At 39.3% G+C, this 19243-nt stretch overlaps 2 protein-coding genes across 5 annotated transcripts in view; one reads left to right on the top strand and one right to left on the bottom strand.

Moving 5' to 3' along the window:
- Positions 1 to 9203, bottom strand: part of ELP1 (elongator acetyltransferase complex subunit 1) — a 46123-nt gene extending 36920 nt beyond the window's left edge. For all 3 annotated transcript variants that reach the window (XR_005555544.1, XM_039333679.1, XM_039333678.1), the window contains exons 1-11: positions 9051 to 9203; positions 7708 to 7877; positions 6941 to 7093; positions 5161 to 5242; positions 4546 to 4626; positions 4013 to 4098; positions 2690 to 2789; positions 2276 to 2366; positions 1734 to 1857; positions 1374 to 1467; positions 481 to 714 (exon numbers count right to left, since the gene is read on the bottom strand). Coding sequence is in view for 2 of the 3 variants with exons in the window: in XM_039333679.1 (XP_039189613.1) it covers positions 481 to 714; positions 1374 to 1467; positions 1734 to 1857; positions 2276 to 2366; positions 2690 to 2789; positions 4013 to 4098; positions 4546 to 4626; positions 5161 to 5242; positions 6941 to 7093; positions 7708 to 7857 (1195 nt within the window). In the remaining variant the exon portion in view is untranslated. The remainder of the gene's footprint in view (positions 1 to 480; positions 715 to 1373; positions 1468 to 1733; positions 1858 to 2275; positions 2367 to 2689; positions 2790 to 4012; positions 4099 to 4545; positions 4627 to 5160; positions 5243 to 6940; positions 7094 to 7707; positions 7878 to 9050) is intronic.
- A 79-nt stretch (positions 9204 to 9282) lies between these two features.
- Positions 9283 to 19243, top strand: part of TBC1D2 (TBC1 domain family member 2) — a 48520-nt gene continuing 38559 nt past the window's right edge. The window contains exons 1-3 of one of the 2 annotated variants that reach the window (XM_039333681.1): positions 9283 to 9378; positions 12391 to 12549; positions 13454 to 14275. The gene's annotated coding sequence lies outside the window, so the exon portion shown is untranslated. The remainder of the gene's footprint in view (positions 9379 to 12390; positions 12550 to 13453; positions 14276 to 19243) is intronic. The other variant, XM_039333682.1, reaches the window with a different exon arrangement.

Below are 19243 nucleotides of genomic sequence, written 5' to 3'. Positions count from 1 at the left end.
ATTCAAAAGATACAATCAAAGCCTAAGAAGGAAACAAATGTAGACTAGAACACAACCACCTCAGAAATCAACACCCATGTAAGCAGGAATCAGCATCAGGGAGAAAATAATGCCCTAATCAAGAAGACATCAAGGAGGAAGGCCACCCCCCCCCACTCTCCCAAGATTGGCAGGGCTCAAGCTGACATCTACAACAACAAATCTTGACTCTTCTCCCCATTGGTAATGTAACCAAGCCTGATAATGAAATAGCTGCAAGAAAACAATCAAGCTCAGAGGGTACTTAACAGCTCAACCCTAAGCTACATACATTTTCTCCTATTAGTTATTTGTGAGTATCACATTATCCCCACAAGTCTACCTGGTTAACCAGCCTCTATAAACTGGCCAGTGAGATGCTTCCAACCCTTCCCTAAAGTGATATACATATCATTCTTGTGAAATTCTTGTAGTTGCAGTAAAGGGAAATTTGAAATGTACCTCCATCAATGACTGCTACACTAGCCGAGTCATTGGCCCCTCCACCGGTGCTGTGATCAGTACTCCACTGCCAATCATAGCAAAGATATAGCCACTGTTCACAGAGGACATGAAGTCGATAGGGAATCTCCTGATCCCACACCAGGGATACAAGAAGTGGGCTGCCCTCAAGGCTGCCAAAATGCAGGCTTTGTTTCAAATACCAGTGATGGTTTCCTGTTGTCCACAGCTGGACTGTAATTAGAAGAGAAATGTTTACAGAATATAGGAGAGGTAAGAGTACACTGTACTTTAATTGTGTAAGCTCTGAATCTTACTGATAATGTGCTACTGAAACTCACTATAAAATGGACTCTTCCCAATTGATGGTTTCTACAAAAACTTGTTCTACCTAATTACTCAACATAGTACGTTTGCTTGCCTCTTTCTCCATCCCTGTGATGTCCATAGTTCGGGGAAGAGATAGGGCAATAACACCAAGAAGATCCAGACTTGATTTAGGGGTTGCCAATTGCTGATTGCTAGATGGACTCAGTTACAGCATTGTTAGAAAACCTGAAGGACTAGAATGGCGACAGATCCTCCTAGAAAAAACTATCAATCTATCACCAAGATTCAATATCAACTTGATAGCATATATTCATCATCAATCAGTTACTGATTCCCTTTAATTCTCCTTTTTCTTGTTGAGAAGAGTTAAAACCACATGTCCCTCCAGTGTAATGCTTAGACACATAATATATTTGGAGTTTTGATACTGTACCCTCCAGATTAAAAAAAAATGGCTGAGAATAGCCGTGCACAAAACCAAAATAAAGTAGGCCAAAACTATAGGACTGTGACAAATCCAATAAATTCTGTAAAATTAAGAAATGATTACTGAATGTTCTTACCATACATCTTTCTTTGAGAACTACTGTCACTTTCCAGTTCTTCCACCCAGGCAGCCAATATCGTAGAGTCAGAATTCCAGAGCAGCTCGTTTACCTATAGAAATACAACTAGGGTCATCACCTATCTAAAGCACTTTTAATAAAAAAAAAAATTCATGCCATACACAACTACTTAATTAAAATCTTCTCTGAGTCAAGCGCTGCTCTTGGTAATCTGCAAACATGTTCATGTAGACAACTTACAGTTTAAAAACTGTCCTCCCACTGAGGGAAATAATATCAGATACACTAGTGAGAAAAAAGTCTGCAGATCCAATGATGGTTAACTGAATCATGCCTCAAGAAAAAAGTACATCCTACCTTTACTTGGCCTTTTTGGAAAGGAAGAGTAAATTCTCCATGAAGGAGCCCATTTTGTTCTATGAACACAACATCATGTTTGTTGGCTTTATCCTGTGTAGAAGCAATCAAGCTTCCTGAGGGCCTGAAATATAAGCAGAAAAGAAAGAAGTGAAGAAATGATTTAGAACAAGTTTTCAAGCAAAAATTCTCCAAATATTCACAGATTTTTCTAAAAAATATCCATTATTATGTGTGGCTGAGTCCCAATTTTGGTAACGTTGACAATGTTAGTAGGTTTTATCTTTATTCATTGCTTTTTATGGTATCTTTCTCTTGTTTTTTTTTATTCTGTTAGCCACCCAGGGTGACCACATAAACTGAATAAAGAAATGCATTAAAAATGGATTAGGAGTGATTGAGTGAGATCATAATCCTACACCCTAGATTCAGAATTAATGGGGATTTTCAGTAAAATATTAGCTTGGTGAATAATAGAAGAAATTATAATCAGAAAGCCAATAACACACACACCATGAACCACCCCATATTTCCTTACTCACTTCCAGGCCAGTGCTTGTCCTAGGCCTGGGACAGGCTCACTGGTACTTTGTAGAATAAGTTCCCGGCTCCACACTCTCACTTTTCGAGCCCCTGAATGTTTGCGAAATACCCATAATTCCCAAGGTAGAGGATGAAGTCAAGAAGCCCATGAACGGACGAAAGAAAAGGCGATAAGAGAAAAAGAGAGAGAGAGAATCATTACAACTCGATAGATTTCCCATAATTCTTTAATACGGTGGTGGGGCATCATGATATCAACCATACCAAGTTGGGGAAAGCTGCATCAAAATGTGGGACAACCATGAGACTTTGGAAGGTTTTTTTTTTAAAAAAAACAAAACTTTCCTTCCTTCACCTGCTCAGTCAAAAGCTAACAGAAATTATCATGCTATTATTTTAAAATAATAACCAACCTGTTCCTGGGCAAATATCACTCACAGCTACATACTGTCCATCTCCTCTCCAACTGATCCGAGGTCTATGATCATCCCATAGTAAAGCAGGCAATATTTCCTGAAAAAGATCATATGAAATGACGCAAAATTTGGATATAGATATTTTTAAACACACTGACTGAAATCTTACCAACATCACAAGATTTTGTGAGATTTAAGGTGCTTTAAAATTTTAAATTGTTACAACTTGCAACGGTGCCCATCACCTGTAAAGAATGATCCCTGATATATGTAACTTGCTACTAAAGGACCATTACCACCTAATTATTCTCCTTTAATATAATTGTATTTCTATGAAGTGCTACCATGCAGGCTCAGCTACTAGAGAGTCCAAGCCAAATATTGCCTCAGGACATTATCAGTCTTCCCTCAATTCTCCTTACATTCAGTAGGCCCGCTAAGATAATAGTGATCATGGAATTCAAATCTAGCAAAATTTCACCCTAGGGGAAGTTGCAGAATAGCCCTACCATTTTGACATCCCCTATAGCTAGGCACACAAATTACTCACAGGGATCTTAGATGCTCTTAAAGGCAACAATATTAATTAAATGCTGATTCATAAAACTCTTTTAATCCCCACAAAAGTTAGTGAAGCAGCAATGTAAGATTAAACATGTAGACCCATTCACATATAAACTTACATACCATATGAGCACATACTAACCATATAAATACTTTGCACCAAATGCACCATCATTAACAAGTCACCCTAAGCATCTATGCGTTTTTTTATTCTCCCACAAGCTGGGGGAACTCTCATTGCCTTTAATTTTACTTTCTTGAATTCTTGACTTGACATTAGGTGTGAACCAGGAATCACAATTTAAACGCACTCATTAAAAATGATTTGTTGTTGACTTATTTAGCAACTATTATATTCCTGAGCTGAACAAAAGAGGTAGGAATCATGGAAAATGAAACTAAATCATACTTGATATTTCCATCTGGTTGTATTCAAATACACGGGATAAAAGACAGGCACATGAACTCAGGACTTAACTTGGACTTGCAAAAATTCACGTATTAATATTATATTCTGGCCCATCATTAAATGCAAATTCAGCTGTGCCACTGAGTCAAGATCAGGCAGTGAACTTCATGGTTGCTAGGAATCTGGACATTTTCTACCCAAGTTCCAAACTCTCATCATTATTCCAGTTCTATGACTTATTGCATTTGTTTTAATATTCATGCCTGCAGTAAAAGTGCATATTCCTGGCACCATTGTAATTAAATATTTACATATAGAATCAGTATTTGTAATTAAAAACGTAGTACCATCGACTTGGTATGAGCAGCCTGCTTGCCTTCCGATCCATGAAACTGTGTTTCTTTTTTACCCCATCCAACAGTAATAAATTTGCCTAAGAATCAATCAAATAAAGAATATTTGAAGATTAATATTTTATAGATCTGTCAAAAAGGTACATCCAACTTTTCTAGTGTTTACTTCTAATTTTCCAGAGGCAATAGTATTTATGGGCCACTTCATAACATATATAAAATATTCTCTAGACAACTTCCAATTTAAAAAGTCCACTCCACATTCACTATAGGCCAGTTAATGCTTTTATATTTGATAGATTGCCAGCCAGACTGATGGCAATGTCACATGTATGTAACAAGTGACTACAAAACATTGCTCTCTTTCAATTTACTGCCCTGATACCAATGAACATACAGTCCATGACTTCAGCCCATAACAATTGATAGCTATTTTCAGTCAATTCAGTTTCTCTGTGTAGCCTAGCCCTTCACAGAACTGCAGTAATATATTTTGTAAGATTCTAGCATCTGCACTACCATCTCACCTTCTCCAAAGTCATCCTGGTGGATCTGTCTTTCCGCAATTGGTTCAAAGTCTCTTGTCATCAAAATCAGAGTCTGCTCACCTGTCACAAGAATATATAAAGAAGTTTGAAATTAAAATGTTTAAGTGCAGTTGAATCATCTTGTCGAATCACAGAAGGAGGCATCTTCTAATTCTGAAGTTCTCAAGCCCAATCCCTGCTTAGTTCAGATTAACTCTTCTTTGAAAAATTATCTCTTTTCTTGACAGACATCTAGAAAAAGTAAGCTCTCCCCCAGTGCTGTCCACAATAAAGAGGGGGGGAAAAATGGGTGCCACTATGGTTTCAAGCCCCACCCCTTTCTGTCTGTGTCAATCTCATACAAAGGGGAAGAACTTTGAATTGTGGATTGTGCCCACCCTTGGCCCTGCCTATTGGTTTGTTGCCCGTTGTGGTTAAAAGTGATATTAATGCATGTCATATGAACCCACCATGTTTTTGGCAAACAAGGAATAGTTAATGCAAATCAATGGCTGGTTACTACTTTGTAAACCATCGGATGCAATGAACCATTCTCTGCCAGAATCCAAAAGACAGAGAATAAAGTTGAGAATGTTTTGCAATTTTGAGTTGTACCTGTAGCAAGAAGAACAAGTTCTTGGTCAGGACTCCAGCTCATTGTGGTCAGGCCACTGTCCACACTCCCAACACATTCCAGCTGCAAAAGAGTTCAATACTGTTTATATCTCTTTAACAGCAACCAACATCAATAAATCAAAGCAAATTACATGTTTTCCCTCAATCATCTTCAAGTAAGAAAAAAAGACCTACTCAAATACAGATGGATAGTGATCGTGTTCTAGTCCTGCAATACTATTTCTGTAGTCTTGTATAAGCAGTTCTCACCAAAATATTTAACTAGAAATGAGACTGGAACATAATATCAACACAGGTGATGCAATCACAATTGAGCCTAAAATTTATGTTACTAAGCAAGACATTTGTTAATTGAGTTTTGCCCCATTTTACGACCTTTCTTGCCACAGTTGTTAAGTGAATCCCTGCAGTTGTTAAGTTAGTAACACAGTTTTTAAGTGAATCTGGCTTCCCCATTGCTTGTCAGAAGGTTGCAAAAGGTGGTCACATGACCCCAGGACACTGCAACCATCATGAGTCAGTTGTATCTTGAATTTGATCATATGATCATGGGGATGCTGCTATGGTCATAAGTGCAACTTCAAACAGTCATTAAACAAATTGTTGTAAGTTGAGGACTACCTGTATATCTTCATTACTATGGCTGCAGTGATACTGTACAAAAAAAAATCTTAGCTCTTTGCTCCCATATAGTGGTCACCAGCCCATATGTTTCAATGTAGCATAAATCTACTCTTTTTTTAAAAAAGAAAATGCTAATTGCTTAAAAACAATCTCAATGGAAATTAGACTAAACATTTTGAAGTTAAATTCTTCTTTATTACCGTCAAGCATATTAACTGTTTACAAAGATCATAAAATTCATCATCAATTAATACACTCTTAAGGATTTTAAGAATACACTATTAAGAGGAGGTGTCAGTGGAGGTGTTAGCTCTTCCTAAATGCTGCAAGTTATGACACATAATTTTGCCACATTATGGATAAGCTCAACATCTTAATGTGATGTGTTTATGTATTAGCCCTGTGAAGCAGCATAGACAAGATGCACAACCAGGAGTACCAGTTCTATTTTTATAGATAGTCCTTGCTTTATGATTGCCCTGTTTAGCAACTGAATCAAATCAAATCTTTATTATGGTCAAAACCCACCATGAAGAGGATGGGGTACAAAAAAAAATTAAAAGGCATAGAAGATACACCATAGTAAAAAACTTACATCAAAGTCTAAAACTATTAATTATAAAAACCTAAAAGTTATTTTTGAAAAACCTAAAAAGAATGGCACAGGTCATCTTCTGATGGATTTTAAGTGCTGCAACACAGAACCTGGCAACATTATGATACAGAATCAGAGAAATTACATCCATAACCAACATAACAGACAACATATTGGAATGGTCAAGTAAACATACATTCTATTTCCCAGAAAATGAGCTCATCTAATGCCCTGGCCCAACATATGGGGAAAACCAGGTTTTCCCAGCTTTCCAAAAGGGTTAGAGAGAGTTCTGAATTTCAGGAGCAAAATCATTCCAAAGGGTAAACACTTCCACAGAAAATATATACATATAATTATTTGTATCTTTCATAGTTATTTTTATTCTTATGTGCAAGAAGCTAATATATTTATTTAAAGGGGCAACAGCTATATTGAGACCAGCAATATTAAAGCAAGTACTTTTGTATTATGTGTTGTGTTGTTGCATTCTATTTCATATCTTACTTGGGTATTGCTATACTTGCCATTCTGCCATACCTGGTGAGTGTTTAGATTGCACAGTATAACATCACCAATTGCTGTAGCCACGCAGACCGATTCTACATCTGGCAAATCCTCCAGGCCCACAATACATCCGCTTCCATCTTCTGGTAGAAAACCCTCAGTTGTCAAAGCAACTTCGTTGATGACCTTTAAAACAAAGACAAGACAAAGGCTCATGAGAAATCTTTCATTCTTGTTCTATATGTTGTTTGACTCATCACTGCTAGTTTTTTGAAAGATTGACAAACAAATCCAAACATCTTCGATTTTTATCTGTATCTTGGTGCTGCTCCAAATTAAGGTGCTGGCGTTGACTTTCTTTATTATATCATGAAGTATCCCACCAAGAAACTACTTAGCCTGAGCATTTTAAGCTGAATGCAAAATTCAGTTTCTTCTTGCACAAATTAACAATAAAGTTAATAGATTTAGAAAAGGAACATTCATTTAAACAATCTTATTGGAAATGTACAGATTGTTAACATCTAAGGACAGAACATGTTTATAGTTTAGAAATTTTTACAGAATGGGTTTCTTTTTATATAGTCTCGGATATTCCTAAGTTCTTTGAAAGTCTGATAGGGCTCTCTGCATAGGAAAATTTTAAAAAAGTAAGTTAACCAACTATTTGAAGAAAGAGATTTCCATTAAATCTGTTTCAAAGCACAGCAATATTATCCAGTTTTCCTTCCACAGCCACTGCTAGTGAGACAATCCTTCAGACCCAAAGGCCACATCTGGGATAACATGTGAACCCTCACCTCCTGTGTGACAGGATCCAGTTCCACAATTCCATACTCAGTGCTGACCAACACTGTTCCTCTATCTGCGCGGATAGTGAAACCTTGAGGAGTACCAAGAGCTCGGACTGGCTGGCATTCTTGCGCTCTCAATAATTTTAGGTTTCTCATCTTTTTCTCCACACACGCAACTGAAAAAAAGAGATATATTTTCCACACCAAATGATGACATACAGACATCATTTGGGGAACAAGTTTGGCTCTTGATGATTGACCACATCGCCCATTGCTCTAAGCCCTGCTGGAGTTTAACCAAACTCACAGCTATAAATCCCTTGATTAGATTCACAGAATATGCTGAGCCAAAAGTGAAATCATAATCTAGCACCATTATGTATGAGCCCAGTTGAATGATTAAGAAATGCAGAGCTAGAATGATGGTGCTGACTGGTTTTGTTTCATTTGCCTCAAAAACATGAAGCATATGGTTCTGGAGCAAGGACTTCCATGTACAGCAGCAGTGTATCTGCAAACAACAGATCTTACAAACCAAGCCTACTGCCCTGCTTGGGGGCTTCCTGGAAAAATCATTGTCACCAGAATACACAACAGGAAACAGGATAGCTTAGAAGCAGTGTTTCTCAACCTTGACAATTTTAAGGCATGTGGACTTCAACTCCCAGAATTCCACAGCCAGCAATGCTGGCTGTGGAATTCTGGGAGTTGAAGTCCACATGCCTTAAAATTGTCAAGGTTGAGAAACACTGGCTTAGAGGTACTGAACTAAAGAAACCTTTGAAGAAGTTGAAGAAGAGGATTCTTACACTTTGCTCACCCCACTTTGCCTGTCTTAACAGTGTTCCTCAACCAGTTTGCTTTAGTGGGTTAAGGCACCACACTAGAAATCAGGAGACTGTGAATTCTAGTCCTGCCTTAGGCCTGAAAGCCAGCTAAGTGACTTTGAGCCAGTCATTCTCTCTCAGCCCAATTCACTCCATAGGGTTGTTCTTGTGGGGAAAATAGAAAGAAAAAGCAGTATTACATATGCTCGTGGCCTTGAGTTGTTTATAAAAATAACTCCAATAATAAAAGGTGGGATATAAATTAAATAAGTAAATAAATAAAAATAATAAAAAGGTGGGATATAAATTAAATAAGTAAATAAAAATAAATGAGCCTTGGCAACTTTAAGATGCTGCTTAGGGAATTCTGGGAGTTGAAGTCCGCACATCTTAAAGATGCCAGGGTTGAGAAACACGGATCTTCCATGACTGCTCTGAAAATTGACCATACTAGTAAAAAAAAAAAAAAGTAGAAATCTATAACATTTTATCTTCCCTTTTTCCTTGATAATAGTGGATTACCTTAAAACCCGCAAATGAGAAGAGGAAAAAGCGTCCAGAGCCTTAAAAGCGCCGCTCGCTTTCCTTGCAACAGCCCGCGTGCAACCTTAACTACGGTAGCGACGCAGTGCGCCTGCCATCTTTAAACACACTGTCTGGGAAGAGGTCTTCTGGAGCATGCTCTGTGAGCCGATGAAGCTAAAAAGAATGAGGGCAGCTCGGCTGCTAGGTCGCGCGTGCTCAGTGACGTTGTGAAGTCTGCGTGAGAGAACTAACTGCGCGTGCTGGCGAAGACTGAGGTGCTTTTAATACCGGACTTGCGTTTTTCCTTTGTTAAAACATGCAAAATGTAATTATCGACATATTCAATAGTTAAAAAAATATCCAGAACTTTGTTTAAATGTCAGCTGGGTGAATGAAAGGAAATAACATAGTTGAAACGGACTCTGTAATATTCTAAGCATATGAAATACTGGTGACTTAATAATTGGGGAATTACGGATTAGTTCTCTTTTAAATGTAATTTCATCTCTGGAAATCAGTGATTTATAGATTATGTGTTGGGCACATTCTTGTGGCAAGTGCCCCAATTTGTACACTCCTGAGATTGTAGAAGAAGCATATTAGTCTGTGGTAGCCCCAAATCAAGAGTTTGATTAAAGGGCAAAGGTACAAACTTTTAAATTATCTGCTTTCTAATGAAATGTGCTAGTCTGAAAAGTTACTACCAAACTTCTAATGATAAGTGGTCGTCCTTCCAAGAAGAATTAGGCATTCATCTGATTCACTCTTTCCTACAGCCAACAAAATAAGGAAATCTCAGATCCTCCTCAGAATGTAAAAAAAGAAAAAAGATTATATTGGCACATTGAACTAAAACCATCATATGATTTATTTAGTTAAATATGTGTGAATCCAAACATTGTAATTTGCAATGTTCAGTGTTGTGCACTGTTTTTATGGAATAAATTATTAAACAAACCATAATATTGTATGATGTGAGCAAAGTGGCCTGGGGTGAAATGATTTCAGAGTAGACTAGTACTTTACCTATTGAGAGCTGGATCCCCACTCTTTATTTCTGAGAGCTTGTAATGTTTTAATGAAGATGAGCTAGTAATATAAAACAAATAATCTTTTTTAATTATTAAGATTTTCCATGCTGCTTTGGAGAAAGGCATCTTAGAACTTTTATAAGTCAAATTGTAAGTATTGCAGAATTAGAATTGAGAGCGTGGTGGAGTTGGGGGGACAGGATAAGGCAATTTGAAGTTCAAGTCCACCCAGAAACCTACTGGGGACTTTGAGCCAGTTGTGCTTTTTCAGTCATCCTATCTCACAGGATTGTTGTTGAGATAAAAGGAAAGGAAGTTGCAATGAAAGCTACCTTGAACATTTGGAAGAAAGGCAATATATCAATCTCTTCTGTCACAGAAAAACAGTGAAGAAGAAAGTAGGAAAGTCAACACCAAGCAAAAGCAATAATAAAATAAGGCAAATTGCAATGCTCACCTTTCTGTTTTTGGGGCAGCTTCTCCAGAGAAAAGGGTTAGGGGAGCTTCTTGAGGGCTGCAGCTCAGGAGAGACTCACACACCCTGTAGGGTTGGCTTGGCAAGGGCCAAGATGGCAGTTGACTGTTGGTAGGATTTGGCCTTCTCTCAAATTGCAGAACAGTGAATCAGGAAGGATGCTTGCAGGGCAGGAGATGCACCATGAGGCCTTCATTACCATTATATTCCAAACTCATGCTTGAGTTCACATAGTACAATAAGCTAAACTGGGCTTGCCTAGCATGGATGCAGCAAATTATCTACAGTGAGGGGGAAAAGTGTTTGATCCCCTGCTGATTTTGTACATTTGCCCACTGACAAAAAAATGATCAGTCTATAATTTTAATGGTAGGTTTATTTTAATAGTGAGAGACAGAATAACAATAAAAAAATACAGAAAATCCCATTTCAAAAAAGATTGGAAGGTTTTTATAGATAATATGCTTTGAATTGGACTTATAATGAAATGAGAAGTCATTAGAATTAGAAGTACTGATGGATTGTGTCAGTGATTCTCAAACTTGTCCACTTTAGGGCATGTGTGGACTGCAGCTCCCAAAATTCCCTAGCCAGCCTGCTGAGTTTTGGGCGTTCAAATCTGCACATGCCTTAAAGGATGAAAAGTCCTGGTATAAACTACTAGGATCCATCCTCTTTTCCACATAAAAGGGCCACTTTAGTTGCTACAGTCAGGCTCATATATTGGATGAGTATAAGCACAGATATAGCCAAGGCTGTGTAACGGGCAAAAAAGTCAAGATAAATTTTCTCCATGGAGATGTGTCCCCAAGCTGGTCCTTCAGGTCTCCCAAGCTGCACCCATCACCACTGTAATTGCAACCATCCTCTTTTCTTCTCTTTCCTTCCACCTTTCCAAGCATTGCAGATTTCTTTAGGGAGTTTTATCTGCATTGTTTGATTGATTATGTACCATTAAATCAGTGTGGACTGTTAGTGACTACATAGATTGATTTTCTCCTGGATGAACTGTCCCTAATCTGATCTTCCAATAGGACACCCATCACCACGATAATCCAGTCTATCCATCTTGCTGCAGATCTTTCTCCAGCTGGATTTTTGCATAATGTGCCTCAAAATATGGTCATTTGAGGCTGGACTTTTGTGGCTTGAGAGATTATCTAGCCTGAGTAAAATCAAACTACTTGATGAATCAACCAATCATACTCCTGGCTTCTTTCGGTAAAGGAGCCCTCAATTTACAACCATTTGTTTAGTGACCATTCCAAATTATAATGGCACTGAAAAAAGTGGCCTATGACCATTTTTTATGACCATTGCAACATTCCCATGGTCCCATGATGAAAATTCTGTTGTTTGGCAACTGGCATGTAATTATGATGGTTGCACTGTTCCGAGGTCATCTTTGTGACTTCTGACAGCTATGTCAATGGCAAAGCCCAATTCGCTTAACAGCCATGTTACTAACTTAACAACTGCAGCGATTCACTTAGCAACTGTGGCAAGAAAGGTCGTAAAATGGGAGAAAACGTATTTAACAACTATCTTGCTTAACAACAGAAATTTTGGACTCAATTATGATCGTAAGTCAAGGATGACCTGTATGTATGCAATGCATAAACATATCAGTGCAAATTATTTCTAAAAACCCATTCTGCAAGAGACCACTCAGCAGATGTTGGCTTGTTCCTAAGTCCCACTTCCATTTTATGCTAACAGAAGTTGATGAATTCCAAAACATTAGGAAAGAGCCAAATTGGAGAAGACAGGTAGCAAAATTATCCCTGAATTGAGCAGGAAATATGATTATGTCTCTCCTTCTTTCAAGCAGAACAGCATCTTGGAAGAAAATGTAAAGCAGAAGATGTCTCTGGATAATCTCTAAGTGAGCAACAAGAGTCTCCACCTCCAGATTGAGTAACCGAGAGAAACTTCAGCCTGCTTTGACTTTGAAAGCCAGGACTTACTCAAAGGGCTGCCAAAATTCTGAGTATGTTACCGTTTGGCTGCTATCTCTTCGATCTGTTCTTTGCGTACACTTATTTTTGCAATCCAGAATTCATCTCTGAAATATTTTGGGCATTCTGAAGTGACCAGAGCATTGACTACCTTATGTACAGCTTCCCCCCATCCTCACATCTCTCATGACTGACCCTCAGGTTAACCATCCACTACTGCCCACCATCTTAGTCCATTTCCTTTTAGGGAGAAGGACCCAAGGCAAGAGGGAGAACCCCCTTGCTGCAGGAGGCCCCAGTCCAAGCCCAGCTGTTGAGCAGACAAGCCTCCATTCTGCAGGAAAGCAGTACCATTATGACTGCTAGAGGGCCAGCCCCTAACTACAGTCAGAGTATACTCTCTATGGGGCTTCAGGTTTGTCTCAGCACTAAGTCTCATGGGCCAGGGCATGAAGAGAAAGAGAGAAAAGAAAGGGATAGTTCCCTCTCCCTATTAAATCCATGTAGGACACCGGTTAACTACAAAGGACCCTTCCCTGTTGCTTTACAGCAGTGGTTCTCAACCTTTCTAATGCCGTGACCCCATAATACAGTTCCCCATGTTGTGGTGACCCCCAAGTGGGTGTGGCCACCAATAAGAGGGAGTAGGATAGCTAGGGAAAAGGGAAGAAAATGGTGGACAGCATGGTTTGGCGACCCCCATGAAATGGTCATTCGACCCCAAATGGGGTCCCGACCCACAGGTTGAGAACCACTGCTTTACAGCAAATGATCTGGTCACACCAGAGCATTGGTACAAATATTAAGGCCCAAGTACCAGGTATCTCCTCAGTCCATGACATGAGAGCATTCCAATCAGTAGTCTCAGGTTAGAAGAACAGAATTTAGGGCCTCCATCTCTTCCCAACAGAAAACAGTTTGTCTTTCTTTACTCAGGAACTGGAAGAGATACCAGACTCTGATGACTCTGTTGCTCGCTCTTCTGCATTTCATCTGACAGATCTGTTGAATCGGCCAAGGAGTCCACATTAAAAACATCAGTAATGGACTCCACCTCCATAACATCATCTTCCTGGAGGCCCCTTGGACAAATGACATTTATTCGTATGAAGACATAAATCCAAAGCTTTCCGCATCCCATCGTGGACTCCAGTGCCACTGTAAACTATTTCTTGCTCTTCGGGGTCTGATCTGACATATCAAGAATAGACTCCACATCTGTTGAATGGAGTCCACATTCAAAAAATTACTAATGGACCTCACATCAGCAACATAATAATCAGCCATGGAGTCCACACTGGAAAAATATTCGCAGCATAATAATCAGCCATGGAATGCACACCGGAAAAATGACTAATGGACTCCACATCCACAACATAATAATCAGCCGCACAATCCATATTGGAAAAATCATTAATGGACTCCACATCCAAAAAAATAACAACCCATGAACTCTGCATCTTCTAGACTGTAGGTCCCAGAGTCAGCCTGGACACCCATCATATCCTGCAAATGACATTTATCAAGACATAAATCCAAAGGTCTCTGGATCCCAATTAGATGGCTAAAGCATAGGGTGCATTCAGCCCCGTCCCAACATCTGGAAGTTTTAAAGTTGGGAGGATATATAATCATCTATAGATTTAATAGAGATTACAGAATAATAGAATTGGAAGGGACCTTTGTTCAGCTGAAATGGCACTTCGCTTTTGCCATTAAACATCTCCTCTCGAGCAGCCGGAGCAGCAGCAGCCCGAGGTTTGTTTCCTCTGGTCTATTTCAAACAGCGGCACTTCATTTTTTTTCCTTGTCTCTTAAAGGTATACTCCCAGCTAGAAAGCAAGCCCTGGACTTTTCCTTCCAACACTCCCTCCCTCCTGCTCCTACTCCCTCTTTCTCATTGCCATCACCTCCCTCCCTCCCTCCCTCCTTGCTCACCTCCAGCCGATGCTGCCTTTCTTCATTCCTTGTGGAGGGCGACCCCTCACCTGCTGTGTTTCTTGTCTGTTTGTTGCTGCCAGCACAGATGGCTGCCACAGAAGTTGTAGATTGGCTCATGGCTGGCCTGCTTGATCTCCTCTCCTCTCCCCCCACCCTCCTTTCCCTTTGGTGCAGCTACAGTTGACTCCGCCCCCTCCCAAGGCTGCATCTTTTTTTCTCTCTCCCTCTCCGGCCCAAACTGCCTCCTTTTATAGCCTCTCCTGTCTCTGCTCCCCTCCTCCTCCTTTCTCTCTGGGTGAGCCGGAAGTGCTGATCCTGGGGCCTTTGCCTCGCCCCAGCCACTCTGCAGCTCCGGAGGACTCTCTCAAGGCAAGTCCTGTGCTGCGCTGCTTTGGATCGTTCCCTCTCCCACTACATTTGGCTGGGTAGAACCACGTACCACTTGCCACGTGCTAATGTACCACAGGTGGTACACGTACCACCGGTTGAAAAGCCCTGCCTTAAGACACAGTCCACTGCAGGACTTTTCCTGCTGCTTTGTGGTAAATGAACCAATCACACCAGAGCTTGGGTGTATATATTTAATCTATGTAAGTTGCCTCAAGGGCCAGGCGTCATCACGCTTTAGCACCCTGAACACTCCAGCACAGTGTATTCAGTTTAGACAACTGAATATAGGGCCTCCATCCTTCCTCAACTGAAATAGCTTGTCTTTCTTATCCATGGACTGGAAGTCAGCCTCAAATACCTATGTAGCCTCTTCCTCACTTTCACCTGACTCCACCCCCAAAATATCATAAATAATGACATCCACGTTTTTGAGGCTGCAGGCTTTGGATACCCCTGAACTTCCATCGAATCCTGCAAGCTTCAAGGCATGAATCCAAAGCTCTGCATCCCAACAAGATAGCTAAAGCATAGGGTGCATTCAGTCCCAGTGCCAACAACGAGCATTTGAAAGCCTTAAGGTTACAAGGATATATAACACAATTTCTCCCCTCCCCCACAAGGATTTGATGCATGGTCTCCATCAGCCCTGTATCTAAACCTACTTCTGAAATCGGAGTTATATCTCCATCAGAAGAGTTCTCTTTTTTTTTCTTATCCTTTCAATCTTGTGAGATTGAAGAAGGTGAGATGGGTTAAGCTAGCTCAGCCTCCCGTTTCTGAGATGAGCCAGTCAGCCTGTCAATTTTTTCTACTCTACAAGCCCCTTGTGAATAGGCAGGGGTCTTCACCCTATGAGGTGCTGCAACCTTGATGGATCTGGACACATTTCCTGCTTCGAAGCCCTTAGGCTGCTTGTTTTCTCCAAGCATAGAGCTGCTTCTGATGAATCCTAAAATAGTATAGAGACACGACCTCCTCTTCTCAACCCTTGGGAGAGATTGAAGGGGCCAAAGATCAAAACTAACCATGGACCTTCTATCAAGAGTGGCTACGTTGAGGCTCTAAGTAGCCTGCCAGCTGGCCTGCCAATGGGTTTGCCCTGAGTTATTCCTCTTTTATCAAAAGCAGATGTAGAGGGTAGAGATCCTTCCCCTCTGCAAAGGCTAGCCTCCTAGCATTTTTTCATTAGGATGTTAGTGCAGACACTTTCTTGGGGGCCTCATAATCCTTCAGCTGAGAGCACATACCTTATCAAATTATCCCCTGAATCTCCATCAAAACCTGAAAATACCAATTGTTCATTTTAAGGTATATATCAAAGTTCTCCGCATGTGGTGGAATGTTGTCTAGATTCCCAGGAGAAAGGTCCTATATTCAGAGGGCAAAGAGTTGCAGAACGTGGAAAATTTGTTGACAGGAAGCAGATGAAAACTCCTCCTCCCTAGTATTTCCCAGTATTTTGCCCTCCAAGCCATCAAGGTGTTTCCAGAAATCCAAGGGGCTCTTCTTGAGTTTGCTAGGCTGGAGACTGTACCCAAGTACTGCTTTTCCCACTCTTTTATTGACTGTGAAGGCTACTCAATTTCTTCTAATTATTCATCTGCATTAAATTCGCCCATTACCTGCCACTTTAGTAAACTGATTCCCATGATGTCGATGTTCAATCTTGCCATCTCATGTTTCATCACAGTAACCTTGATTAATATATCTTACATTTCAGGCATGTATGCAATATTGTTCTTTACAGCATCAGACTTTGCTTTCACCATCAGACACCTCTACAGCTGAGTATCCTTTTGGCTTTGGCCCATCCATTTCACTCTTTCTAGAGTTACTTGTAATTGCCCTGGGCTTTTACCCAGTAGCATATTGGACACCTGAGATGTTCATCTTCTGGCATCATATCATTTAGCCATTGGACACGGGTCACGGGATTTTCTTGGCAAGGATATTGGAGAGGTTGCTATTTCCTGCTCCAGTGGAATGGGGTTTGTTAGAAATCTCCACTATGACTTGTCCATCTTGGATGGCCCTGAACGGCATAGCTCATAGCTTCATTGAGCTGCACAAGTCCCCTTTTCAGAATGAGGCAGTGATTCATGAACAGGCTCAAATGAATACGTCTTTGAATTAAAGAGTGGAGTTCCAGAACAATTCTAGGCTGCTAATATCATCTATGGTGTCTTCCCCTTCTTCATGAGAATCCTGTGAATGACAGACTTTAGCCATCAGTGAGAAAGAGGGAGTTTCTAAAAGAGGGCCTATTGAATGGGTATGCTTTTTTTTTTTATTGAAAGTTTTATAAATTTTACAAAAAAACAAAAACAATACAAAACAAAAAACAACATATACAAAAAAAAAATAAAAAACTAAACATTACATATAAAAAAAAAAACCCATCCCCCACCCCTCACAAACACCCTCCCTTCCCCCCCCTGAGCTTCCCAGAGCAGAATATAGGCTTAGTTAAAAATTAACAAATAAAGATAAAAATTAAATTAAAAAATTTATATTTATATATATATATAAAAAAATATCTATATATAACATTCTCTATATATAAAAATAAAACTTATGAAAAAACTATGTGATATTTTTTTATACCCAGTCTAAATTGTATAAATTTTATCCATTTGTCCCAAACGGCAAGAAACTTCTCTTGCGTTTGTTGCTTTAAGAAAGCTGAAATCTTTGCCATTTCCGCCAAATAGGACACTTTAAGAAACCATTCCTGCAGTGTAGGCAAAGATTCCTTCTTCCAGTATTGTCCAACTAACAGCCTCGCGGCTGTAATCAAATTTAACATCAATACAACCTCCTTTGTATCGCAATCTGTAACAATGCCCAACAAAAATAATTGCGGAGTAAATTTTACCCTCCTTCTAAAAATTCTCTGGATATTCCACCATATTTTGATCCAAAATGCTTTTATCTCTCTGCATGACCACCAAATATGATAATAGGAAGCATCCGTATAACCACATCTCCAACATTTAGGTTGTACGTCAGGGTACATAAGAGACATTTTTTGTGGATCAAGGTGCCATCTATAAAACATTTTATAAAAATTCTCCCTAAGGTTCTGTGCTTGTGTAAATTTGACATTTCTCACCCAAATGGTTTCCCAGATGTCCAATGAGACTGGGACACCAAAATTCTGCGCCCATCTAATCATGCAGTCTTTAATTAATTCCGTTTCTGAGTCCATTTCAACTAATACCCCGTAGATTCTCTTGATGTGGGTTTGTCTTTGATCCTTGACTTGCTTAATAAGATTTCCATCTTCTCTAAGAAAACCCAATTTACAATCCACCTTCCATTTATCTACTAGTTGCCTATATTGGAACCAAGAATAAATAATATTTTCTTGCGCTAAATCTTCCCGTAATCTTAACTGCCAGTTTTGCCCATCCCATCTAAGTAGCTGACTATAAGACACCATATCCATTTTTACACCTCTTTTTATTCCTTCTATCGCATGCCAAGGTATGGCCCATAATGGAACTTTAAAATCACTTTTATAATATTTTCTCCAAGTCCTAAGTAAAGAGATTCTTAAAATATGAGATTTAAAGACCCAATCCATTTTTTTATTAAATATTAAATAGGCATGCCACCCATAAAGTAAATCCCATCCCTCTAAATGAAGTATCTCAGGATTTGTCAAATTTACCCAATCACTAATTAGTGTTAAAACCACCGCATCGTAATATAATTTCAAATTTGGTACCTTGAGTCCACCCCTCTCACGGAAGTCTTGCATAATTTTAAACTTAACCCTTGGCTTTTTCCCTGCCCAAATAAATTTATTAAGACCCTTCTGCCACTCACTTAAGTTAATCTCATTTTTCAAAATCGGTAACATTTGAAACAGAAAAAGAAACTTGGGTAGAATATTCATTTTTATCACTGCAATTCTTCCCATGAGGGATAATTGCAACTTCTCCCAATTCTTCAAGTCCTTCTGTACCCTGACCCACAACCTTTCATAATTATTTTTAAATAATTTTACATTAGAAACAGACAACATCACCCCCAAATATTTTACCTTATTAACAATCTCAAAACCCGTCAAGTTAGCCAAAATCTGCTTCTCCTGACTAGACATATTTTTAGGTAAGATTTTAGTCTTATTTACATTAATCTTGAAACCCGAAACCAAACCATAATGATGAATCAACTGTAATAAGTTTACTACAGAATAATCAGGTTGCGACAAAGTAACAACCAAGTCATCCGCAAAAGCTCTCAACTTATATTCTTTTTTGTTAACTTCTATTCCTTTAATTTCCTGAGACTCTCGAATTTTAATCAATAATATTTCCAATGTTAAAACAAACAACAATGGCGATAAAGGGCACCCCTGTCTAGTACCTTTCTCTATTGTAAAAACCT

This window comes from Crotalus tigris, unplaced genomic scaffold (genome assembly GCF_016545835.1).
Source record: "Crotalus tigris isolate CLP2741 ecotype Arizona unplaced genomic scaffold, ASM1654583v1 scf7180000024506.7606697, whole genome shotgun sequence".
Classification (NCBI taxonomy): Eukaryota; Metazoa; Chordata; class Lepidosauria; order Squamata; family Viperidae; genus Crotalus; species Crotalus tigris.
The sequence above is the reverse complement of the archived record's forward strand: the minus strand, read 5'-3'. Positions and strand labels throughout refer to the sequence as shown.